At 43.1% G+C, this 27528-nt stretch overlaps 1 protein-coding gene across 1 annotated transcript in view; it reads right to left on the reverse strand.

Annotated features, from left to right (window-relative positions):
- The window catches only part of Vwa3a (von Willebrand factor A domain containing 3A), a 62429-nt gene extending 35281 nt beyond the window's left edge, over window positions 1-27148 (reverse strand). The window contains exons 1-8 of the mRNA XM_074059627.1: window positions 16532-27148; window positions 13245-13345; window positions 12116-12204; window positions 11676-11799; window positions 7967-8085; window positions 7786-7863; window positions 4515-4569; window positions 357-455 (exon numbers count right to left, since the gene is read on the reverse strand). Of these exons, the coding sequence (XP_073915728.1) occupies window positions 357-455; window positions 4515-4569; window positions 7786-7863; window positions 7967-8085; window positions 11676-11799; window positions 12116-12177 (537 nt within the window). The 5' untranslated portion in view covers window positions 12178-12204; window positions 13245-13345; window positions 16532-27148. The remainder of the gene's footprint in view (window positions 1-356; window positions 456-4514; window positions 4570-7785; window positions 7864-7966; window positions 8086-11675; window positions 11800-12115; window positions 12205-13244; window positions 13346-16531) is intronic.
- Window positions 27149-27528: the final 380 nt, after the last annotated feature.

Raw genomic sequence — 27528 nt, forward strand, 5'->3', positions numbered from 1 at the left:
GAGTAGCTCCTCTATCCAGAAAAGGTCAGGAGCTCTGTGGTGGGCTGAAGTCAGCCCACCACCACACCCTGTCTTAACATCAGGAAGCCTGGGCTTTTGAGGCAAAGTCTAGCTTTGTACTGTGGTGGCTGGCAGAATACTAGAAGTTCACACTGCAAGTAAATCCCCATGGTGGGGTTTCACAGAATTCCACATATTTCTTTCAAGCAGGTGCTAATGAAGTGAGAACAGCTCTTTATAAAACACCCTGGTTTGCATCTCCTAATATACAAAGCCAGTTAGCAAATGCAGTGTGGGGAGGAGGGGGTGGTGGTGGGGTGGCTATAGGTCCATCCTGTTTTGTGCCAGAGACTCACAATGAGATCCTGGTGGAAATCCTCTTTCCTGGGGCCACTGCCGACCACCGACTCATCGATGAGGATGGCCACTCTGGTTCCCCTGATGAGGCCAAATGCCTGAAACCAAAAAGGATGTTGGAAGCCACCAGCACAGCTCTGCACTGCTTCTGATGCCGGGAAAGGACAGCTCACTCAAGGAAAGAAGCAGATGGAAGAAAAAGCAGAACCCTGTGTCTTGCCAGCCTCTCTGGGCAGCATCTGCTCCCAGGTAGTAGAATCTATTCTTTGGAAGTCCACTGATAAAGAAGGACATGCCCACTGTGGACAATCTGGAGACTTCAGAAAAAGCAGTTTGATATCTAATTATGTGAGTTTATCTGACCTAATTTCTCTGCATTCCATCTCCTCCACCAGCCAGAGACAGATGCATTAAGCTCAAAGTTGCCATCATTTCCATGAGTTTCCTTTTTTTTTTTTAATAAACTCAGGGCCTCATGCTTGCTAGGCAGGTGCTTTACAGCTTGAGCCACTCCACCAGTCCTTTTCTGGGTTGTGTACTTTAGAGATAGGTAGGGGTTCATGAACTATTTGCCAGGGCTGGCTCGGCCTCCCAAGTAGCTAGGATTACAGTCATGAGCCACTGGCGGCCGGATCCATGAATTTCTAATCGCACCTCCAACAGCCATCACATCAGTGCTGCTGGTTTCCATGCACAAGTGTTCATCCCATTATTGCTGCGTGTGAATTGGAACTTTCATCCATGTGACACTGATAGATCTCTGGGTGCGGGCTGGGGAAGTGCTGATAGGTTGGTTCCACTGGATTCTGTTTGCATACAATGTCTAATTTTCCCATTCAATTCACTCTTCTTGCCCAGAGACAAATATTTTATATCTTCTTCCACACCTTCAACGTTGCTTTTCTACACTCTCTCAGCAAGTTACTTTGTGTCCAAGTTCACCAAAACAAACCAAAGAGAGCTTAAAACAAAAATCTTTCCATGCACAGTCTACCTGCCTGCCCCTAGGCCCACACATGCCACCTTTTCTGGTTACAAGGCATTGAGAGCTTTAAACCAACCCGTTGGCAGAAGTGCTGGATCTTCTCTGGTCAAATAGGAATTCTGATCCAGCCACCAACCCTTCGCCTGGACCATCAACTCCTCCCTCTCTTCTCTGCCGTACAATTTCCATCACCACAGAAAGTGGTTGTACTATTGCCCATCTTTTAGAAAAGACACTAACCTTTCAGAACCCACCTCTCTTCTGCCACTGCTTCATTTCTTTGCTTCTCATTTTAGCAACAAATCCTTACCTTCCATTTTTCTGTGACCCACTGGAATTAGACTCTCACCAATCTAATCTTATGAAGCCATACTTGTGAAGGTGATCAAAGACCTCCCTCCTGCCAAACCCATGTTCAAACCCATGTTCTCAGCTTTCTCGACAGTCTGTGTCAAAAATTTGGTAAATTGAGCTGGGCATCATGATGCAAGTCTGTAATCCAGCACTCGGGAGGCTGAGGCAGGAAGATCATGAGTTTGAGGCCAGTCTGGGCTACATAATGAGACCTTGTCTCAAAAACCAAGGGCTGTGACATATGTTAGTAGACAAGATCTTGTCCGGCATGCATGAGGACCTGGGCTCCATCCCTAGCATAAACACACACACACACACACACACACACACACACAGAATTTGGCAATTTGAAAACATTTTTAGGTCTTGTCTTCCAGGACACCACATTCTCCCACTTTTCTTTCACTCACTGGCCTGTCTACCTGATCTCCTTTTCCTTTGCTCTTCCTTGCTCCAAAGTGTCAATACTAGGTGACTGGGAGGGACATTAAAGTTTGAGAAGCAGTGGGTGAGGGCTCCATTTCCCACTTTCTTTGTCTACACAGGAGGTACCACTGGGCTGGATTGCTCTCTACTATGGAGACATTGAACAGTGTCCTTGGCTGCTGCTAAGCTAGATGCCAGCAGGGCCTCCATCTCCCCCAGCTGTGACAACCAAAAATGTCTCCAGCCATTGCCAAAAGGTGGAAGCAAAATCACTCCCATCTGAGAACAACTGTCCTGCACTCACTCCCTATGTGAGCTCACTATTCTCCTGTCTTTATCATCTGAATGCCCGCCATCATCAAGGCCATGTCCAAGCGGATCTCTCGTGGTGTCTAGTGAGTCCCTCCACTGTCACAGATTTCCCTTCAAACCTGCTCCTCCCCGAGCCTTCCTCATCTCAGAAATGACATTCAGCATCAGCCCAGGCACTAAGGCTGTCAAATCAACAAACGAGTCCTGCTGGCTAGGCTTGACCTTTACACCTGCCCTGGATCCACATTTTCCTCCCATCCACACCAGCACCTGAGTCTATGCCATGGTCACTATTGCCAAGCCACCTTTCCTGTTCCTGCTGTGCTCTCTACAGCCCATTTATGCAGCGGCCAGAGGGATCCTTTGAGACTTGTCAGGCTATGTTGTTTGCTGCTTGCTTACTCCTCAGCTTTGGGACAGGCCCTCCCCATGTGAACCTGCCTATCCCCTTTCCCCCTATGCTTGCTACACCAGCCTGCATGTTGCTTCTGGAACCGGCCACACTTGTTCCTGTCTCAGGACCTTTGTACTTGCTGTTTCCTCTGCCTGGACATCCTCCCTCAGGCCTCAGTATGGCTCAATTCCTTTAGGTTTCTGTTCAAATGCCTCCTCAGAGTGTTTCCTTGACTGTCCTATTTAAGTAGCCCTCCTACTGCACTCTCTGTTCCCTACATGTGTTTTTCTTTATGGCACCATCACTGTGTGACCTAGTATATGATTTGTGAATTTACTGCGCTGTAGCTCCAGGAAGGAGGGACCTTTGCATTGCACAGGCTCGTACCCTACATCCTAGAACAGTGTCTGACATACAGTAGCCATCTGGTCAGTCTTGGCTGCATTTGTAATTCAAATGAAGCATGAGGTTTTCTAGGGCATTGCCAATCCTCAGCAGCCAAAAGAAGTTAAAATTTGGAGCCAGTTCTATTCTTTTTAAAGTTTAAAAACAGCTACCATTAGAGTTTTATAACCGTTGCAATTGAAAATATGCATTCCCTAATATCTAGCCATTAAAATTCTAGAAACTCATCCTGTAAAATAACCTGGCAAGTACACAAGAGGGAATCGGAACTCGGAGGTACCAGGATCCTCATCTTTTAAGAGATGTCTGAGCCAAGCACCAGTGGCTCGGGCCTGTAATTCTAGCTTCTCAGGAGGCAGAGATCAGGAGGATCCCAGTTGGAAGCCAGCCAGGGCAAATAGTTCTCAAAACCCTATCTGGAAAAACTCAATACAAAACAGAACTGGTGGAGTAGCTCAAGTGGTAGAAGTGCCTGCCTAGTAAGCCTAGCAAGCATGAGGCCTTGAGTTCAAGCCCCAATATTGTCCTCCCCACCAAAAAAAAAAAAAAAAGTCTTAAAGCAGACATAAAAGTGAAATACCAGGATCTTTAAATCTTGGTAACTATGAAAAATATTTGAAATTACAGGGCCAAGAAAAGCATCGTTGCGGGCCAGATTTGGCCTGCATGCCCCCAGTTACAAGCCCTGCTGCATCCCTCTGCAGATATACAAACACACACAGACAAGACCCACTTTCCCTTTGGTCACAGCACTGGCTCTCCATGAGTAGCCCTCTGTCTCCTCTCTTAGTCCATGAGGTTTGGGGTGCTCATGGGTCTCCCCCTACCTCCCCTGCCCCTCGTTTTATTTTTTCCCAAGTGTGAGCATTAGTTTTAGGCCTAGCCAGGTAGTGTGTCTCACACTCAGGCTCTGGTGATCCGTCACCATTAGTCCACTGCATCAATCCCAGGACATGGAAGGATGTGAGGATGAGGAAAGGAGGTCCCCTTCTGGTTGGTGCTATCTAGCTGGTGACTTGTAAGCTTAGAGCAGTTGGTGGCCATCTTTCCAAGCCTGGGAAAGGCCATCCTGAGGAAAAAAAAAAACCCTGCTAGAGGAAAGCTGAGGCCAGAGTCAAAGGGCACAGGGTGACAGCTGTGCCTGGGTTTTAATTTATGCAGATTAAAGCATTTCTTTTGTAGCTGAAGCCCATTTACGTTGGAGAGCTACCATAATTAAAAGGTTCTAACCGATGCAGACAGAATGAGTGACAGGAGCAGAGGATGACTTCAGGCTGTTACCTTCTTGCTGTTTTCTGTAAGCCACTGCAGTCTCTGTTGATAGAGTTCAATAGCGCTGTCAAGATACCAGAAAGGCCCATCACTAAGGTCAACCTCACCACTGAGTAGCAGTCACTTACATACACAGAAGGAATGCACGGATGGGATTTCTAAATTTTTATTTATTTAAAACATTTCATTTAAACCACTGTTTATTTTTTTTTGGATTTTTTGAGAAAAGTCTCACTATGTATCCCTCTTGCCTCAGCCTCCTGAGTAGCTAAGATTATGGGTATGCGCCACCATGCCTGACCGCCTAAACAGATTTTGGCAGCACAGGTAGCATATAAATGTATACACAGATGCTCACAAACACGTCTTGTGAGAATTGGTAGACAGGATGGTCTTAAGATTTCTAGCAATTCATGTACCTAACAGTAACTAATAGTCCACAGTTAGTAATGTCTCAGAAATCCGGCTGTGGATGGCATGCAGTGGCGTATTCAATCCTTACAGCCACACAAAGGCTCCCAAGCCAGTTAGCCAAAAGTCAGTTGCTGAAGGCCGTTCTCAGAATGACAAATTTGCCAAATTTATCAAAATATTTTAGCTGTAAATTTTGTAGAACTTTTGGGTGGTTAGAAGATTAAACAAGCTTTAAAGAATTCTGCAATGTTGCCGTTGACTTGGTTTAACTGTGAATTCAGCATTTTAAGGAATATTCCCTTGGTAAATTGATCTTCAGTAAATTGACTTTTGGCAAATTGACTTGGATAGAGTCCTGTCATTACTTTTATGTAGAAGATGATGAAACTTTGGAGCTCAGGGCTTTATCTATTTTCAATGTTTTAATTTTTTTTTTTTTAGATTTTTGAGACAGGGTCATGCTATGTAGTTCAGGTTGGCTTTGAAACTTGCAATCCTCCTGCCTCAGCCTCCTGAATGCTGGGATTACAGGCTGCACTTACCATGCCCAAATGGATCTTTAAAAAATTATTGTTAAGGGCCTGGGAGAAAATAAGGCAAAATCTAGCATAGAGAAAACTAGCAAAGATATGAACTGGCCAGCGCAGCAGGTTAAGTACAGCCGGGACTGTGAAAGGAACACAATTGATGGGCCAGGGTGAGCTGGCCAGTGAGGGCAGATGTGGGAGGACTGGGGAAAGGGGGAGATGTGTCTTGTGAGGAAGAGGAAGCACTCACTTGCACTTGCTCAGATCTGCGTCTTCACAAATGAACTGTCCCTGTTGTCTGGGGACGGAATGCAAGGATGCAACAGAGGCAGTTTCTTACTGTATTAATTTAAAAAATATTAATTTCCAGAAAACATCCAGGGAGACTTCTTGAACTTTCCTTACAGCAAAGCAAACCATTCTGGTGACAGCTTGGATGTGCCAGGGGCTCAGATAAGGGCTCAGTCACTGGAATTTAAGTGCCCTGCCCTGGGGGCCTATGTAGAGATGATGGGTTTGGAGGGCGGGTAGAGTTCTAAGGAGCATAGGAGCATGAGTGCAGAGCTATGGCGACAAGCCTCATGAGACATGCTATGTGTGATCCAGCTCTGCCCTCTCCTACTGTGTGACCTTTCTCTTCCACATTTTGCCTTATTTTCTCCAAGGCCTTAACAATTAAAGAAAAACAAAACAAAACCAGAGGCCAAGGCAAGCCAAGCACTGGTGGCTCACACCTATAATCCTAGTTTCTTGGGAGGCTGAGATTGGGAGGATCAAGGTTCAAAGCCAGTTCTGGCAAATAGTTCAAGAGACCCCCATCTCCAACCAGAGCAAAATGGACTGGACGTATGGCTCAAGTGGAAGAATGCCTGTTTTGCAAACATGAGCCCTGAGTTCAAACCCCAGTTCACCCCACTCCAGAAAAAAAAGGCTGAGGCAGGATTGCAAGTTCAAAGCCAGCCTAAACTACACAGTAAGGTCCTGTCTCAAAAATACAAAAAAATTTAAAATAAACTCAGAACTTTAGAGTTTTATCATCTTCAGCATGAAGGATTCTATTCAAGCCAATTTGCCAAAAATCAATTTACTGAAACTTAATTTGCCAAGGGACATTACTAATTGGGGGCTATTAGTTATTGTCCTATCCTTTCAGAAAACTTCAGGTAAACAGTAATTATGGAGCATGGACTTCTAGAGCTGGAATGGAATCTTAAGACCACCCAGCCTACTGATTCTCACATGATGTGTTTGTAAGACAAAAATGTCTTTTTTCAAAAACCGAGGACAGGAGAGTAAAGCAGATCCTGTCTAGGGGGTACCAGTGGGAGGGGGAAGAATATGGGTGTAGGAGAGTGAATATGGTGGAAATATAATATATTCATTTATGAAAATGGAAAAATGAGACCTGTTGAAACTATTCTAGGAATGGGAGGATGGAGGATAAAAAAGAATGATGGAGGGGGTGAATTTAACTATGATATATTGTAAGCACTTTTGTAAATGTCAAATGTACCCCCAGTACAATAATAATATGATTTTAAAAAAGATGTGTTTGTGAGCATGTATGTATAACATTCTACCAGTGCTATCAGAATCTGTTTGGGAGGTGGGCATGGTGGCTCACTCCTGTAATTCTAGATACTTTGGGAGGCAAACATTGGAAAGATCAGATTTCAAGGCCAACTGGGGCATAAAGTGAGACCCTATCTCAAAAAATAACCAAAGCAAAAAGGGCTGGAGACATGGCTCAGATGGTAGAGCATCTGCCTAGCAAGTGCTGAGTTCAAGTCCCAGTACCACCAAAAACAAACAAACAAAATCTGTTTGGGAGTAGGGATGCATGCATGTGTTCAACATCCATTTACAAAGATATGAATGCAGCTGATCTGGTGTTGAAGATGGACTTCATATACCTATATGAAACAGAACTAAAAAAAACCTCTTGCAATTGCTTCAAGTGAGGTGGTGGAGGTTAGGGGGAGAGAGGATGGGGGCAAAGTAAATAATGTACAATGCAAGTCTAATCAGATGTGTACTATGAATAGCCCACCGTATAATGAATATATCCTAATAAAAATTATAATAAAAAAAAGAAAGTTGTCACTCTTTGCCATTGACTGTCAAATGAAGCTGTGAACTTTTAGGCGTTTGTCCAAAGGACTATGATTCTGGAATGCCAAAAGACATGGACCTGCTCCAACTTTTTAATTGGAGAAAAAGGCAAACTGGGGGTAGAGGTGGGAAGAGACCTGTCCCAGGTCACACTGAGGCTGCTGTTTGAACATAGTCACGTTCAGGCTGGGAAATGGGGTATTCAGGGGATGCTGAGAAACACTCACTCAGAAAGCCTTGACTCAAAGTGGCAGGTGATATGGGTGGGGAAGTGCATCTTCTGCGTGGCACCGCTGCCCTCCTCCCTGAGAAAGCAGAGCCTCATGAAAAGTGTGGTAGCCAAGGGGTGGCAGCCAGGGCCTGTGAGGTGCTACAGCCACGGGGAAAGGACAATGGCTTCAGACTTACAGCATGGCTGCGCCCTCACTTAGCAGGTCAGCCAGGGTGAGCTTCTCATACTTTAAACTGCGGGTTGAAAGCCAATCTTCAGAGTCTTGCAAAGTCAAGGTCCCGCTCCCCTGCAGCCTCTGTGAAATAGAAGCCAGAGTGAGACAACAAATCGTGGGAAGGGTGGCCATGAGGCCTCAGTGCCCTTCACGAGGACCTGAGGGTTGCCAGCTCTGACAAACCCTACCTTAAGGCAGTCTGAAAGTTCTTGCTGAGGTAACAGGTGACTGTGTGCCCTGTGCTCTCTGCCAGTTGCCCTGGAAAGACCACCCACTCTTCATCCCCACCTCATGCCCCAGATGTGGCTCAAATGGTTGAGGTTCACTCACCATGACCTACCTTGTGACTGGATAAGCAGATGCAATGATCAGAAGGCATGTCAACAGAACTCCAACCAGCAATTGGCCCACAATGGCCAGGACATGGTCAATGACTGTTAGTTTCTGATTTTTTTTTGTCCCCACTTCCAACTTAGGACCAAGTGGAGAAGTCTGCATAAGTCCCCCAAGCCAATCACATATGATGCCTGCTTCTAGATCCTCCTTGTGCCAACAACCTCAGTTGGATGGATGTGAAGCCTTCTCTTTCTTCCATGATAAAATATCCCACTTTCCGCCTGCCTTTGAGTCTCTACCAAACCCAAGTGATAAGAAATTGCTGGTGGTTCTCAGTTGGGTGGTCTTCATTCATTTCTACAACTGTGTTCTCTATATCTGTTCAGGGATGTTCTACCTCCTGTCAGTCTAACATCTAAGGGGTCCTCAACAAGAGTTTACAGACTCACTAGTGCAAGAAGGAAGTTTTCTTCATTCCTGAGGCCAAAACCAGGATATTTTAGAGAAAGAAATTCCTACCCATTACAGAACTCAGTCATGAAATGCATGACGACCCCTGTTGGTACCTAGTGTCACTAGGTATCCTGTGTCACTTACACAGGGCTAAGCTCAGGATGTGTACAGTGGCCTTGGTGGTGGAGATGAAGCCATTTATGGCAAACATTTGACACTAGTGATGCTTCTGGAAGCCGAAAGGTGGAGAGTCCTGATTTGAGACAAGAGTGTGCCTTGCCTTGTTCAAGCCTTGGGGAGAAGGGGGCTGTTGTTCTTCCTTACTTTCCCTATGAGTATTTCTGAGCCATTCTATGAGCTGGGCACTGTCCCTAGTTCTAGGATGACCATGTGAACTTCTTAGACCTTACAATCTAGCGTAGATAGATGGACAGTGAACAAGAAACGAAACCAGCTTCAGAAATAAATAGTTCTATTAGGAAAACCAGGAAAGTTGATATAAAATGGCTGGGTTGGGGACAGAGCAGCCACTCAGATGGAGTAGGGTCAGAGAAGACCTCTTGTCTCTCTGAGTTGAGCCATGAGGGTAAAGAAGGAGCCATCCCAGTGCACATCAAGAGACTGAGTGTCCCGGGCAGAGCTGGGAGGTGGGGAGGGGATGGAGTGTTTGACTTGTGTTGGAGTGCAGTAAACCCAGGTTGGAGGACGTCTCCCAGTGCCTATGTGAACTCGGGTGGGCTGTCTTTGGGCAAGGTAGTTGAAATATGTCTGTTGAACCTGAATGACCTTCTTTGCATAAGATGGAGCGTGCAAGAGGAGAACTAGGCTAGAGGAAGAGGCAGAGGAGACAAGCGTGTGTGTAGGGCCCTCCATGTTCTAGGGGTGTTCAGGGCAGCATCTCTCCTCTTCACCTGGTCATGGGATAGAACACAGCCTTAGCGTTTCTGCAGAAACAGCTCTCAACAACATCCTCATTTCCTGCTTTGGTTTGGTTGTAAATAGAAGGTCACCATAAAGCAAAGACAGAACATAAAATGCTATTACATTGTAGCAAGGTAGTTACATGCCCTAAGTTCGGTGCCCAAGACCTGCTCTGCTCTCTGTTTCAAAAGGAAATTAGTAAGTGTTAAAAAAAAAAATGTGTGGTAGGCTGGTTGCCATTGGCTCACTCCTGAAATCCTAGCTACTTGGGAGGCTGAGATGAGAAGGCTCATGGTTCAAGGTCAGCCCAGGCAAATAGTTTGTGAGACCCCATCTCCAAAATAACCAGAGAAAAATTAACTGGAGGCATGGCTCAAGTGGCAGAGTCCTGAGTTCAAACCCCAGTCCCACCAAAACACAACAACAACAACAAAACTGTGAAAAACATGACAGCCAACACTGAAACAGCATCGATATATGTCAAACACCTTCCATATACTAACTTACTCAACTCTACAGAGTAGGTTCCATCATTTTAACTTCATTTTTACTGACAAGGAAGCTGAGGCACAGAGCACTTAAGTAATTTGTCTAAGGTGACACAGCTAGCAATAGGGAAGCTGTAAAGCTCAAGACAGGCTTGTAACCTAACACAATATTGCCTCTCTAAACAAACACCAAACTGTGACCTCCATGGAGGACTGAGAGAGAGAGAGATCACTTTCTCATTATGTGATTCCAAGCTAATGAATGTCCTGACCTTGAAAAGTGCAGTCTTAAAATCAAATCCCTGTCCCAGACTTCAGCAAACGCTGCTCTGCACCATTTGAACACTAGATGTCGCTCTTCTCACATTTCAGGACAACTGGACATGGTGGGAAACACTGAGCCTGGTAGACTTAACATTCACCTTTCTTCCTTCCATCTTTCTTGCACTGGAAGTGGTCAGTCATGTTTCAGGACCTGGATTTGGTATTGCTGGTATCTGAAGACACACTATGACGCACTGAGATTTTGACGGCCGGCCCTGCTGGTTATGTGCTGAAGTAGGCACTTTGCATAGAGGAGGGTGAGAGCTTTGTGTTGGGCCCCCTTTCTGCCTGGCCCTCAGCTCTCTACTGAAGAGAAAAAGGAGTCGCTATTTGTGGCTGGTAAATGTAAGAGTGAGTGGTCTTTGTACAAGTGGGGAGCCACTCATTTTGATATGAAATTAGATGAAGACCTACGTCACCAGCATCTGAAGTAATTGAAAGATTTCTTCAGTGTCTGAAGACAACCTTTTCTCATTTCCTTTTATTACACTTGCTTACCCATAAGAGCCATAACTCAAGAAAAGTAAACTGTGGCTACTTTTATGATTAATTGTCAGCATAATAACTGTAAAGCTTTGGCTGATTATCATTTTGAAGGTATTGTGTTTAAATCCTCACATAGATTAGTGGCTGGCTGGGGTTAGCCTATGGCACCTCTTTCCATGTAAACAGATTCTGAGCTCCAGACAACACTCCCTCTTGGGAATATGCTCACTTACACGATGAGCCTAAAACTCCAGCATGAACATTCTAGAACTTATCCTCCTGCCATATCCTCATGCTCCAACAGCACTTCTTGAAATGGACTTCTGGATCTAGATTTTAGGGAATGTGAAAAGAATGTAAAATCTCAGGGAGGGGAGCTTAAGAATTAAATGCTTTAGACTTCAGGCTTTGATCATGTGATCAAAATCTTCCCATGCTCCTAAATATTTAACCATGTGAATGAGTTGGCTATAAAATTATATAAAACAGCACAGAGATTCTTCCTTCATTTCCAAAGGCAGGGGTAGCTATGCATGCTTAATTAGCCTGTCTTAGTCCCGGGATCCTATGTGAAGAAAGAATTACCCAGAGTTTAGCACCTTCTGCTGTCCCTGGCTGTGATTTATGAACATGGCTAGTCAGTGACAGCATTGTGGTTTTTACCAGTAAGTCCTGTGTCTGGTTAACAGTGGTAACCAGTAAGCCATTGTCTGGATTTGGGTCAAGGACATTTGTATCCTTCTCATTCAGTTGCTTCTTTGGATCTCTGTCAGTGCTTCTCTTCATACTACAAAACAAAGTGATTTGATCAGTGTCCCAGCTCTTTATGTCACCTCTACACTTCCAATGCCTCCTTTCTCTCCCGTGTTTCCTCAATGGATTTCAGGAACATTTTTATTTCTGCATGGGAACTGAGAGGGTTCCTGTAGAGTCCTGATGAAATGTGGACTCCAGGTCCATGAGACATTTTATTCTACTGTTTTGGTCATTACAGAATACCCCCACGTAGATGTAAGATGTGGCAAGGAGCTGGCCCTCGTAGCCCCATGAGAAAAATATTGTTACCACTATTTGCATTTGCAAAATTGGAGAATCATACTTACCAGTGATTCTCCAGAAATGTATCATCAGGACCATGGAAGACAGGACTAGTTTCTGTAGCCATTATAAAAACACCCAACTCTTAGTTTTCCTAAGAAGAACAACACAAGAAGACATGTGCAACGCATAGACAATAGTTTTGAGGGATTGTTCAATTTAACTGGTCTTTCATTAATCAATATAATAAATATTTCTTACGTATCTACGTAAGAAATAAGGTATAAGGCTTTGTGCTTGTGCTGAGGACACAATGATGAATAAGGTAACAGGGTCTTTCAACCTTGGTAATTCTGACATTTCAGGGCACATTACTCTGCTGTGGGATGTCCTGCACATTGTAAGACACCTACCCATTAGATACCAGTAGCACCTCCTCCCCACTTCATTGTGACAACCCAAAACCCACAGTGTATCCAGATATTACCAGGCTGTTCCTAGTTGAGAACCACTGAGGTAGGCATTGTCCTTGCCCTAGCGGAATTTACATCCTAGAGTGGGGGATGGATATTAAAAAATTAAAGTAATTACAAATTGTATTGAGTGCTACAAAAAAGGGAGAAGTGCTGTAGTTGAAAGTCATCAGGAGGGCTGGGCATGGTGGGACATGAATGTAATCCCAGTTATGAGGGAGGTAGAGGTAGGAGGATTGAGGTCTAAGGCTGGCTGGGCAAAAGTGTGAGACCCTGTCTGAAAAAAAACTGAAGCAAAATGGGGTAGAGGTATGACTCAAGTGGTAGAGCACCTGCCTAGCACGTGTGAGACTGAGTTCAAACCCCAGTACTGCTCCCCCACAAGAGAAAGAAAAAAATAGTCATCAGGAAAAAGGTCTATTTTGGGCAGGCAAAGGGTAGGGGATAGATGGTGGCTTTTGAGCCCAGACGTCCTTGAAGGATGGCGAGAGGTCATGCTAAGAGTATGGCGAAGATTGGAGCAGGCGGAAGGAACACTAAGACCCTGGATAAGAACAAGTTTGGCTCATCCAAGGACCAAACTAAAGGCTATTTGGCCAGACTGGAGATTTCAAGAAGGGGCGTGGTGGAACTATATCGAGGAGAGGTTGAGTTATTTTCTGTGAGAACTGCACCTACACTCAAAGGAGCAAGTCCCCATAGCCCATAAGTCATAGCTTACCGACCCCTGGTTAACAGGTGTGTGTCCAAGATGGAGCAGTTAGATCGTCTCTCTCGGAATTTGGAATTAAGAGATGTGGGGCTGCCATGTGCATTTGGAAGCTGGGAAAGACCAGGGAAAATGGAGTCAGTGCCATTCCCTGACTTGATTCCCATGGGGCCACTCTCCCTGCTCCTTCCCGCACTTGCCTGCTCCTTCCTAGGCTTCTTTGCAGCCTCATCCTCGTCTACCTAAGCATTGAAGATGGTGTTCCTGAGGCTGACTAGTGCACATCGTCTTCTCATACCTCTTCTCTTCCAGGGCAACCTTACCAGGTCCAAGGCTTTAACTACCAATGGCTTCCCTCAATGGCTTCCACTTGTACACCAAGAATTCAGACCTCTCATTTCAACTCCATACCTGGCTATTTGGTGGCATTGGATATTTCCACCTGGAGCATCTCAAACTCAATGTGTCTGAAACTGAACTCATGATGTGTCCTACAAACTCTTTTCCTTATTTTCTACCTTAGAGGAAAGAACCACCATCTACATACTTATAAGCATCAAAACCTAGGAATTGTTCTCAGCACTCACTCCTGATATGCAGTCCATCATCTTCTTGTTAATTTTACCTCTCTCAAATCTCTCCATTTATCTTGGTCTTCTCTGACATTCCCCTAGTCCAGGCAACATCATCTCTGTCACAGGCAACTGCAGGAGACCCTAATTGGTCTTCCTACATCCCCTCAGTCCTTCCACTGAATCTGTTTTCTTACCACCCGTAGTGATCTTCTAAAAACCAGAATCTGATGCTACACTCCCAACTTCCTCTTACTGCTCAAAACTGTTCAAAATTTTCCCTTTATTTCTAGGATAAATTCTAAGATCCCTAAAATGAATCAAGGCCCCACATGGCTTGGTTGCTGCCTACCTACCTCGCTAGGTCTATCACCTCACCACTGCCCTCCCCTTCTAAGGCCCACAAGGGTCCTGTGTTGCTATACAGTTCCTTTAACCACAGGACCTTTTCATGTGCTGCTATTTTTATATCTGGAACGTTCTTTTAAAAAAAATTTATTAGCATAAATTAATTGTACAAAGGGATTTCACTGTAATGTTTACATGCGTACATATACTATACTTTAATCAAATTCACCCATCTATATTACTTTCGTAACCCTCCTCCTTTTGTAACTGTTTTAGTGAGTTTCATTGTTATTTTCATACATATATATAATGTATCATATTTTCCCCCTAATCACCCTCTTCTTTCCCCTTTTCAACCCACAGACCCCCTCCCCAGTAGTTCCCTTTTACAATTATGCCATGTTATTATTTTTTTGTCTTAGGTCTAGATTCTGCCTATGAGTGAAAAAATGCAATATTTCAATATTCGTCTTTCTGAGGTTGGCATGTCTTGCTCAACAGGATGATCTCTTTCGGTCCGGCCAGTTCCTTCTCCCGTCCTTGCACACTACTCTTCCTTGATGTTTCTGCTCAAATGTTGCTTCCTCCAGGAAGCCTTTTCTAGCATTCCATTCCAAACAGCCTCCTTTGCTCCATCTAGACTTTCATAGACCTGTGCTCCTTTCTCTTAGGGCACTTATTGTAACGTGGAATTTTATATTCATTATTGTGGTTTTTAAAGACATTACACTGGAAGTTGCATGACAGCAGGGCCTGGCAGGCAGTGAGTATTCTGAGGTGAGGTGAAGGAAAAAGGGAAGTTGAGAAATTGCTTTGGTTTTTGAATTTCTAATTATTTATCCCAGGCACTCATAAGAACTGACTCATTTTCTGCTCTTGGATCCCACAAGATCTCTGCTCTTTATAATTCCCTACCTTTTTGCTCTCCTAGGTTTCTGTTATTAACAACCAAAAAAATCCTGCATGTGGGAAACTCTGAATAAAGATGCAATTTAAACATTAATTTTGTGTGTTCTCTTGTGAAATCAACACATCAACAGTGTTCAATGAATTCTGGGGTCACTTGTGTGGGCTGATGGAGGAGAGATGGGACTACCTAAAACTAACAAAATGATGTGGTGTGCTATAAAGAGCTCAGACCTTTGGTTTTTCATCTGCAGAATGGAATGGGGCTAATGTAACTGCTCCACCTGCTTCAGCTATGTTGTTGAGAGGATCAAATGAAATTGGGGTTGTAAAAGTGCTTTGCAAAGTGCACAGTACTGTACTGGTAGGATACCATTAAAACATGCTGCATTTTCAAGACATGTGCAGCCATTCATCTCACCCACGTTGGTGGAGTGCGTTTTGGGGGTCAGATAGGGCTGGTCCTGGGGAGACACAGCCCTTGCCCTCAGGCCATTGCTGAAGTGACACCTGAATAGGGAGGTTGTCTGTGAGCAGCCAACTCAGAGTGTCCCCCTCTGCCCCTGCTGCACTGCCCGCCACAGCATGCCTCACCATCTGACCACTTAGGTACTGCCAGGCTGTTCCCTTTCTCCAACCGAAATCCACTAGAAGTAAGACCCCCGAGGGCAGGGACTCAGTGCTGTCCACTATTAAAACCCTTTTGCATAAAACAGTGCCTGAAACATAGCTGTTCAGAAAATGTTGAATAAATGTGCTCAGGATAGGTCTAGAGTCTAGCAAATGTTGCTCACATGGCCTGGGGTAGAGTGGAGAAGGAGAAGAGAACACACGAAATGGTCCTTGCAGGGGGCATTCTGGTCCAAGGGAGAGAGAGAGCCCAGATTATTGGATAAAAGAAAACCATCAGCTACTTCCTGGTTTGTTAGCAGCTGGATCTAGGATGCTCTTAAGGATTCAATGAGGATGAAGCCACTGGGGGTTTAACGTATTTTTAACTGCAGAATTACTTCTAGTCTTATGCACCCCACATTGCTCAGAGGTTGGCACTGCTCTCTGGTGCCCCAGGATAACCAAGTTGGACCTTTTTTCCCAAGGCTCAATTCCTTCTCACTTCTCCATCTCGCCTCCCATCCTTCTCTGGTCCCTGGCAACCTCCACTTACACACACCTCATTACTCCTACCGCCTGGGGCTCAAGCTGACCTTACTTCCAGAAAAGACCTTTGCCACTTGTGTCCATTTTTTTCTGAAGCCCATTTGCTGCCCTAAATCCCTATAGCGGAAACTGTCCTCCTGGCCATCCCACATCCAGTTGTCCTGGTGCCTCTCCAACCATTGGACCGCATCACCCAGAACAATGCTTGGCATGTGAAGACCCCAGGTTCCTTAAACCTTCCTCAGTCCAGAGCTCAGTGTCTAGGCCTCCCCCACTCCCTCTCTGCCCACCCTTGCCAACCCCTGTGACACTCACCTTCACCTGCACTTCATTTATCTCTCCATCTTTGGGCACCCAGGGCCTTGCCTCTCCCTGCTCCCACTTCTAGCTGATCCAAGCTGGCCCTGCGGGACAGTGTTAGCTGGTCTCCAAGGTAACCAAATGCAGCACTGCCACCTGGGGCAGGGAAAGGGAGAGCCTTGCTCACCCAAAGAAGAACTTCCGTGTTGGTAGCCACCTCTCCCAGGTCTCTCTGCCTCTCTCCACCTCACAGAAGCCTGGAAGCAGGTCTTGGGCCACTCTGGGTTTAGACCCCTAGAGCCCTCGTGCCTGCCTGCTGGCTTCTTGTGATAGGAATCAAAGATCCCAGAGAGTCCACAAATGTGAGAGGCAGTGATCTCTTCCCTCCTTGGGCTCCTCAGGGTGTCCTAACCACATGTCTTGGAGAGGTCTGATAGTCTCCACCCTCTCCAGGTCCAGCCCCACCCAAACCTGGCCACACAGCAGCAAGGCCAGTGGCCTCAACTTCAGAAGAGGTTATGGATGGCTGTGGTTCCTGACCCAGGCCCCCCTCAGAATCACCTAGGTGGTTTGCTAAGAAAGCATGATCCAGACATTCTCTCCCAGGAGACTGACACGGAACTATGGTGGACAATGGCCACAAGTGATTATGATGTAACCAGCCGTGGCCCATGGCTGGGGACCTCTGTAACCCATTCTTTTAGAGGCCAACAGAGATGGAGTGATGCACCCAGTGTCTACCAGTTTGTAAGAGGCAAAGGATCTGCATTTAGCTTTTCTTATCTGGGTCATTTCTCAGGCCAGTTTCCACTGTCTGGACCTTTAGTAGAAGCTAGAACATGTGCGACTTGTGGTAGTCATCATATGGTAGAGTGCTCCTTCTGATGTTACCCCAGGCCAACTCAGAATCGACCAAATTTTTCAAAACGGACGCTATTTGCTAGTTATTCCGGGCACAGCAGCCATGGCTGGGAACACCATATAGGGCCTTTAGTGTCTGGCCAACACCAGCACTGCAGGAAGGAGGGAGGTCAGAAAGAAGGAATCACAGGCCTCGAGCATCCACTGTGAAGAAGAGGCAAGGGCCCTTGTGCCCAACTGGATGGAAATCCTGGATGGAAGGAGCTAGCCAACTTGGAGACACCATTTCTTTGAGACATGGAAGCCCCAGTTCTACTACCCTTGCTCCCTTGCTTCCTGGATATGTAGGTTTTCAACATTTTACAAGAAAAACCCAACACTGGAAAATCTTTGTTACTGTTCTTTTTCTTTTTTGGTAGTAGCAGGGTTTGAACTCAGGGCATGGTATTGCAGGGCAGGCACTCTATCACTTGAGCCACACCTCCTAGACCTTTTTGCATTAGGTTATTGTTTAAATAGGGTCATGTACTCCCCACCCCTTCTAGCTTTGGACCACTATCCTCCTACCTATGCTTCCCACGTAGCTGAGATTATAGACATGTACACCACACCTGGCTTGTTTGTTGAGATGGGGGCTAATTTTTTGCGCAGGCTGGCTTTGAATTTCCATCTTCCTGAACTCCACCTTCTGCATACCTGGGATTACAGATGTGAGCCACCCAATAGGCCCTGTTACTGCTTTTTTTCATCTCAAGTTTACATGACACACACTCTCTGGATGTATTTGTGTCAGATGGATAAGACAGAGTAGAACTTTTAGGCTGCAGGATGAGCCAAAGGGAAAGCTATGTGTGGGTACCATCTTTCTCTGCTCCCCTCAGCTTGTAGATGGTGATTGGCCCCATGTAAGCACAAGTGGAATTTTTTTCTCTGACCTTAGGTTCTTGGGACTGACCAGGGTCAACTTTCCATGTCTGGTCTTTTGTTTAGGGGCTCGTATCTGGTAACATTACCCAGGACTATGGTGGTATATACTTTTTAGATATAATTTGTGTTTTCCTTTATTTCCTTCCTTTATTTCAAACCAAGGAGCAGGTATTTTTGTTGGACCAAGAAGCAGCAGGAAGTCAACCACTTTTTCCAAATTTATAAAAGCTTGAGTGACTAAAAAAGTGACATGCCAAAGCAAGGGAGGTGAGGAGTGCGTTTAATGTCAAGAGGAAAGTGGGAGTGCGTCAAGAGCCTTTCCATTAATGGAGACAGACCCAACTTAAATTGGCTTCAGGAAAGGGGAATTACCTGTTTAAGTAATCCAGGGGTAGCTCTGGCCTCCAGCATGGCTTGACCCCCAGGCTAAAGGTCAGTGGAATCCTGTTTGCATTCCTCAGCTCCCTTTCCTCTGTGATGGCCTGATGATTCTTCAGTAGACTTTTCAGATGTGGCTGGTGAACTTGGACACAGTGACACCAAACTGTCCTCCACAGCCTAACTACCCTACAGGAAGAGAACACTTCTTTCCAGGAGCAAAGTTATAGGCTTGGCTTCTTGGTCGCAGGCCTCATTCATTCCTAAGCTGAGCACAATGACTGATTGGCCAAGCCCAGCTTCTGTGTCCAGCTCTGTAGCTGGGAGAAATCAGCTCTGTGAAGCCAAATGGCTTGAGACAGAAAAGAAACAGTTTTGATTTGTTTTGTTTTTAAAGTGGAACTTTAAAGTGAGTACTAGGCTGACATGCCTCTGAGGGAAGTAAAAGGGGAGGGATCTTCTAGATGAATAGATATGAAGAGCTCAGAAGTGTGAAAATTAGAGACTTGCTAGAAACACCATTGTGAGACAGCAAACCCAAGGGGAAAGAGTTCACAGGCACAGGCGTTCCTAGTTCACCAAAGTGTGCCATGCCCCAAATGTAGGATGGGCACATTCAGCATGAGACAACTGATGGCTCAGCAGTGATGTGAAGACAGACAAAAATGACTAGAGGGTTCTTGCTAGTGTTTGACCGTGGCCTCCACACAGTTTGGGAACCACAATAACCAAGTAGTCTCCTCCCTCTGAGGGCTATGATTGATTTTTAAGTGCCATGTGAGGGGAATGGGGAGTAGCCTGCTTGGGGAAATTCCCCTGGGTGATCAAATTCTGAAGCCAGTGGGTGACCTCACTAGTTTCACCAACTGAGGATATTAGCAGTATAAAATACTACTGAACAATGATTACAAAGAGAAAGCTTGACCGTGAAAGAGGAATGATGGAAGTGTAAACACAAACTCAAGTAGGTTCTTAATATTTTTTTCTTTCAACAAAGTAGTTTCTAAAAGGGACTACCTTTTATGGCTTTGCATTCCACATCCAGAAGTAGAAACCATAGATTTAGCTGCTTCTGTTTGAGCCAAGGAATCATGCAACCGGGGCAAACTATTTTTATTTCCTTTAGACTTGCCAAACTGGCAATGTGTGACAGCAGGAGCCTAGATCTGAAGTCAGAGAGCCAGGCTCAAATCCAGACTCACACCAGTTACTAGTTAGAGAACCTGGGTAAGCTGTTTGCCCTTTTGATGTCTCGTTGTTTAATCTATAAAATACCACCTCTTACTACACAGGAGGAGGATTAAGATGGCGTGGAAAAGCACAACACATGAATTTAAGGTTAGGTTTTTTCTTTAAACTTATCAAGTATCACTATCACTTAACTATAGCACTTAGGAAAAAATGAATTGTCTTAATAGAGTAGTTGAATGTCAGGTTATTCTGGTATTTGGGCAGTCTTTGTAAAGTAAGGCCTAAATTCACAGCACCATTTGTAACAGCACAAACTTGGAAATGACCTAAATGGGGTATATATGTGTGTATGTGTGAAATGGAATATTAAGCAGCCTAAAAAATGGTGGCATATATATACATATATATATATAAAATATGATCTTGCTTTTGTTAAATGGAACAACAGCAAAATGTTGTAATAAACAAACTATGGTTAGGGGAGTGGCTCAAGTGGTAAAGCATTTGCCCAGCAAGCATAAGGCCCTAAGATCAAACCCCAGTACCAAAAAACAGAACAAAACAAACCAAAACCAAAACCAAAAAAACACATTTTATAAAAAAACCTCCCAATAAACTATTAATTATGATTCTCTGGAAGGAGAATCATTGGGGTGGGAACTTTTCATTTTCTATACCTCAATTCAGGGATTATTTGTTTTTAAATTTTTTTTACAGGCATGAGCTATCATAAAGAGAAAATTATTTTGTCCCAGATTAGAATCAGGTAAGTGCTACTTCCTCACAGTAGCACTTGAAACAGGAAGATATTAATGACCCTGAATGCAAAAGTGCAGTGAAATCCTGGAGTGTGGGGTGGGATGCAGATTAAGTCCACACACTACTCACTGCTTCACAAGTACCAAAAAACCAAATCCTGCCTAGGTATGCACATTAATGTTTTTCACCCCACAGCAATTAGGGATAGATAGTGAAAACCATTTCTTTGGCAGGTTCTTCAACTGCATGTGCACTGGCCATAGAGAACAAAGCAATGTAGAAGGATGAGAGTTCTTTTAAATTTAAGAACACACCTGAACTGTCTTAGACAACTGATATTAAATACCTAAACAACAAGAGAAAGAGCACCAGAGTTAGGACACAGAATTGACTTACTGACTGGCTCTCAGATGATGAAGGGGATTGATTTAACAGTGACCAGATATAACTGACAATTTATTAAAGTGCCTTAAAATGGCCAGTTTGGGACAACCAATATAATAGGAGGCCAAACCCCTGAGTTCAATTCCTATCAGCAGAAATAATTAAAAACATCTTGGCAGGAGCAAGTCCTTGCAAAACATACCAAATGTATGGCTTCAAGCTAGCAGAGACTCCCACACTGTTGAGGAAGCCTCCAGAGTTCTGTCAGGATCAACAGGGTGCTTACCTCATCCTGGTCCTCTTTACTGTAGCAATGTTAGAGCTCAGTGAATTCCATAGTAAACGTTCAAGTCCAGAAGGAAATCTAAAAATCAATGAAACTGACATACAGTAAAATATCTACCCAAAGTAACCACACTTATAAGGACTACTCTAGGTAAGTTTCTGCTCAATATTATTGGAACATTCCTGGTAGATAGGTGACTGGGTCTTTGAATTGCCAGGGTTCATGTATGTGGGTCCATAATATATGGTTTTCCTTTATAATATAGCCCCAAATTTAATTTTGGTAATTCAATGTGTAAAACATTGCGCCAGGTATTTTGGGAATACAGTATGAGAAAGCCATGAATTTATATTTAAAAATAAATAATTTAAGAGCCAGGCAGGGCACAGTGAGCGGCTCATACCTATAAACCTAGCCACTTAGGAGATGATAAGGAGGATTGAGGTTTGAGGCCAGCCCAGGTAAAAAGTTAGTGAGATCCCATCTTAATCAATATGCCAGGAGTGGTGGCTCCATGCCTGTGATCCGCAGTTGGAGGCTGGCCCCAGGCAAAACACGAGACCCTACCTGAAAAAAACTAAAGCAAAAAGGGCTGAGGTGTGGTTGAAGTGGTACAGCACCTCCCCAGCAAGTGAGAGTCCCTGAGTTCAAACCCCAGTACCACATACAAATGTAATTTAGTTACAGAGAAGTGTTTAGTAATGATAAAAGCAGTAAGTAGCATTTAAATGCTTACTATGTGCCAGGCACTTTATCTCTTTTAAACCAACATTATTAGACTCATTCTACAGATGAAAAAACCAAGGCTCACAAAGGCAAAGTGACTTACGAACGGTTCCACAGCTAAAATCATGGAACTGGGATTTGAATCCAGGCAGTCTACTCCCCTCCTGTACTGAGGAACAAGGAACCCAAAGCACAAAAGGTTAGCTATATTTCAAATACAGGAGGGATGAAGGAAAACTTCCAGGAGGAGATAGGACAGACACAGCATGGCAAGGGAAGGTTATAGGGAGAGAATGAAGAATAATGAGGCTCAATGGGAGACAGACTGAAGAGACAGCCTGGAGCTATGCCAGAAGGGGCTTTCAATGCCATGCCAAAGAAGTTTGGGCTTCGTTTGGTGCTACATGGAGGACAGGAACATGCCAAGGGAACCATGTGCCTCCTTCCGAGTTGAGAGTACTGTGGCAGAACTGACTTGAATGGAGCAGGTGGGATGAGCTGGGGAAGGCTGGTGCTGATGGCTACAGAGTTCAAACATCTGCTTAGGTCCAAGGCCCATTTGTCAAACATATTCATTCCTATGTTGAGTGCTCCACTGAGACCTAGTTGTGACTTTGGGAAGGGAAAGTCAGTCTTTTTGAGGCCTTGATAGCTTTTCTGAAAATGGAAACACTGGGCATGTTTAGATTTCACCCAACTCTAAAGTTTTGAGTCTCACAAAAAGTCTCTTCTTGAAATTTAATCTTAGGTGGTCTTGGGCTGTGACTAGAAATGGGGATATTAGGTAAAAACCTTGAATGTGCTTGAAAACACAACTTACAGGGTTTTCTTTTCCTGGAAAAAGAACCAAACTCTAAAAATAAATAAATAAATAAGTAAATTACACTTTCTATTCTTAATTCTATGTATAAATAACTGTCTTTATTTTGTTGCTGGGTAACTGTGACCCAGAAGAGTTGACTTTGCATGAAAGAACCCATGGTCCTCTAATCCTGGTGTTTTTCCTATTATCTTCTTATACAGTGGATAGAATAGAGTTAGCAGGACACTAAGTCAAAATAAGGAATGTTTGAGCCCAATTTATTGTTAAAGCCTCTCTGTCACCTATTCCTACGGTATTACCAAAGAAAAGGAAACATGTCCTCCTGCAAGTTCAGTATGTCTACCATTACAATTCCCAGTTGATCTGTTTGTTAACATTTGTGGAAAAGAACCTTTAGAATATTTCTGTTCTGTGTATTAAGACAGGGTAAGATTCAGTGGCCTAGTGACCATTCACATTCACCTGGAACACTCCCAATTATCACAGTTATTATAATTATTCCCACATCCTGGGAAACCCCTTGGTCTCAGGCAAACGGGGATGGCTGGGCACCCTATGAAAATGGCCTCAAGTCCTAGAAGCCAAGAACACCTAATGCCCACTGTATCTTAACCTCCAACTGTCCATAAGGCTCTTGAAATGGCCATATAAAGAAGAAAAAGCAGCAAAGATGCAGTAATTAGGCTAAGCTAATCCTGAGAGCTATAGTGAAGCTGTAATGGAGCATAGATGAGTGTGAAGTCTAAGGAACTCCACATGCTTCTCCAACCCATGTTTTAAGATTTTAGAAGGCAAAATCCTTCAGCCTGAAGTAAAGTAAAACTGATGAATAAAGCAAAGATGGACTTAGGTCTATGTGTAAGAAAGAAAAAGAGAAAGATGGCTGGTTTAGGGGCTTTGGCTCATTTTTTTTCTCTCCCAGCTGCTCATGGAAACATGATGCAGTCTTTTATTGATATGTGGCCTTTTATTGCTGAATGACTCTTATTTGTAAACATGACCTAATCCATGTTCTGAAATATTAATGACATCTCTTTTCTAAAGGGGTGAGTTAGGAGTGGGAGTGGAAGAAGAAAGGGGAGCCCCCCACACCCATGCTAATAAAACCAATCCAAGAGGCAATGAAAACATCCCTATGTGAGTATGTGAGACCTCTATAAGAAATCAATTTTTAAAATCAAAGCTTATTTCAAAGTAATTGAAGCCTTTTTTAGTTTCTTTAGTAGACAATTTATTTTGATAAACTTGCTCAATAACAAAAATACAAGTGAAGAAAATTATGTTCATTTTATACAGTTGTATTAACAATTTGCTTTGAAACTATTAATTGAAAAAATGTTATAACCAATTAGAAAACAATTCTTAATAAAGTTTGGGATAATATACAGACCTTGATCACAAACTTTAAATCTCTTGAGATGGTACAACTAAGTCCTGTGTAGGGAATTCTACCTACGCAGGCCACTTTTTTCCTTCATCTATTTTGATCCTTCAAACATTTTCTGAAAGACAGCTTACTGTTCTGAGCTGTGAATGTAAATTTAATTTTTTAAAAGATCAAAGTGGGTTGATAAAACAGTGACTATAATCAGAGTAACTTGTGGCTAATAGTCTTTCAATAAAGACAAAATAAATGCAACATGTTCTTCTCAGGAAGTCCACGATGCAAAATAGCTTGGAATACATCAAAGTTAGTTTTCAATACCTTTTCAGGGCCTTTCCTTTAAATCAATAGACTGTCACCAGGACTTCTTATTATTTCACTTAAGAGACTGAATAGTGAATTCAAAGAACATCAAGCAGAGATATCAAAGCTTTAGGGAAAAGGGTAAAAACCAATAAAGTATTTTGGTCATCTAGAACATTAAAAAGAAAAAAAAAGCTGTCCTTCAAAAACAAAACAAATGAAACAGAAAACAGGTTTATAAGGTGGAAGAGTCAGAAAAATCACATACACACATTAACAACATAGAACATGGATTACCTTTGGAAAGAATCATATTGAAGTGTTTGCTTTTAATGAATTCAAGGTTTTTATGCTTACAGGTGTTTAGGTATGTTCAGTAGGAGCTTCCAATAATTTCAAACTAATTCAGTTTTGTGCAAGTAAAACCTAAATAGTTTTCAGCAGATTTTACAGTGATAGTCTTAGGTATGAGAAGAATGCACACTCCAAAAATAATGTAACAGACAAAAGTTTGACAAATGATTGCACCATTAAACAAGTGTTTTATATACATTTTACAAGATATGGTTTCCTGTTATAAATTAATACTGTACTATGTAGTACTTAGAGTGACCTTTTGAAAAGTAACTGCTGACAGTTGGCTCTCTTCACTTACAGGATTTATAGAAATTTATATGAATGAGTCCATTTCAGCGTTTGGTCTGGAAGAATTACAAAGGCTGTATGTTCACATACTACTTGATGGGATGGTCTCAATCATGGGCTAGTGCTGATGGCCTAGAGGTACTTTCCCCATCAGCCCTGCATGCACTGGACCTCCAAGACAATGATGAAATTAAAGACAATTTAATGGTTTGGGTAGTAGATACAAATAAAACCTTAAATGCTATAATCTTATGTAATACCACTGTAAGTGAAAGAAGTAAACAGTGGGGAAAATTCTTAGCAGCTGAGAAAGTTTCTCTCCCCGTGCTCATGATCCAGTTAAAAATATTTTGACAAACTATTTACAATAAAATCCATCTTTTGGAAGAGAAAAGCTCTTGGTCATATCATCAATTAGTTTGAACCATACTTTGCTAACGCTTTATCTCAGTGGTATAATGGTGACAACCAAGGCTTTCCTTCAAAGTGATCCATTTGATTGAGGACTAATCAAATCACAAAGGGAACTGCAATCCCAATGTCCACAGAACAGGCTGGTAGTATTCTCAGAATTGACTAGATATCATAATACTTGGGGAAAATGATTTCCCTCTGATTTCCTAAAGGTTTCTTATACCTGGGGAAAGAAAAGTATGACTTTCCCCCAGAACACTCAAGGAATGTCCCCCAGGGGTGGTCCACCTCCTCCCCTAGATTCCTGAGTGAACTGAAACACTGGGGTTTTCATTCACAACGGAATACTGTGGAACAAACAGTAAGATATATGAGTATCAAACAAGCCAGTGTGAAACACATCCATCTCCTCCATTCCATACTTTGAATATCTGAGGAGGGAGCCCATCTCTATAGTTACCATTCCGTAGCTTCTTAAAAAACAATGCATTCATTCCTGCTTGTGTGAAGCATGGGCTACATGGGACTGTACTTACTGAGAGGGTCATCTGGGTTGCCTTTCACTATGGAGGAAAAACGTAGTTCCATTGCCACGAAACACTCTCCTGTCCCACATTTCGAACAGGAGATTATCTCAAGTGTTCACCATGAAAAACAACTAGGCATTGACATGAAGGCATGGAAATGTGGAGAAGAGAAATACTGTATTTTAAAACTATTCATGAGTTCAAGGGTTAGCGGCAATGGTTCTTTTAGGAAAAAAACTTAAAGCTGTGGGTTTAGTACAGCCCTTTAAAGTAAATGCAAAAAAATTGTTAGCTTTTAGCAAACAAAGGCATATAGCATATAAAGAAAATATTGTATTGCTCAAGTTTTTGGTAAGGATATATTAATAATGCTTACAAATGAGAACAGTAGGAATTTAATTCTTATGGCAGAGTGAAATTAGTGTGGTAAATAGCCAAAACAGCCAGATATTTGCTAGTGACCTCTGTATTTATGCAAAGTCGTGTGCTTGAACATGTAAAATGCATTATTAATGTAACAGACTGAGCCAGTAGAAAAAAGAATCTCTATATAATAGACATGTTGCCATAATTTAAATAGTGTCAGATGCCCCAAATTATATGACATGATCATACTTCTATTATCATATACAAATAAATTAAACCTAGAAAGAATTTTTAGCTTAACTTAAAATTGCACCTAGAAATGTATGGGATTATTTGTACCTATTACAAAAACTTGTTAAAATCAAGGGCTGCTACAAAGAATGAGGTAAACTGAAGACTCTCTCCACTATGCAGCCTTCAGATAAATGGCTTTTTTTTCTATTGAGTTCTAGGTTTGCACACCACAGTGTTTTGCTAGCAAAGCATTCAGAGTTCTCTTCCAGGAACTGCTTGCATGTGTGCATATATAAATTTACACACACACACACACACACACACACACACACGCACACACACATATATACACACTGTATACTGCATCAGCAAAATATATATATTATATATATATTTATATAAATATAAGGAAGATTTCTCCCACCCACCCACCCACCCCAAACAACATGTCTCTTAGTGTTTCAGTTTTTTTGTTTGTTTGTTTCCTTCTTTTGTACACAGAAATTAGGGAATTTCAGAATTTTTACATACATTTTAGCAAATAAGTTTTGATCTATTGGCTTCTTGTTGCAGTAATGCAATCTGTTCTGGTGCCAAAGGCTCAAACCGTAACAAGGAAGCTGTGAACACTAATCTGTTAGGAGGTGAGGCCAGCCCCACATGAACTTCTCTTGCATCCCTCTGGTCCACCATGATTCATAAATACTTAGACTTTTTTTTTCCTCAAATGAATCATTAGACATTAAAAACAGAACAACAGAGTCACAAAGGGCCACATGCTTTTCAATATAAAGCACTCTCCTT

This window comes from Castor canadensis, chromosome 17, assembly GCF_047511655.1.
Source record: "Castor canadensis chromosome 17, mCasCan1.hap1v2, whole genome shotgun sequence".
NCBI classification, from domain to species: Eukaryota; Metazoa; Chordata; class Mammalia; order Rodentia; family Castoridae; genus Castor; species Castor canadensis.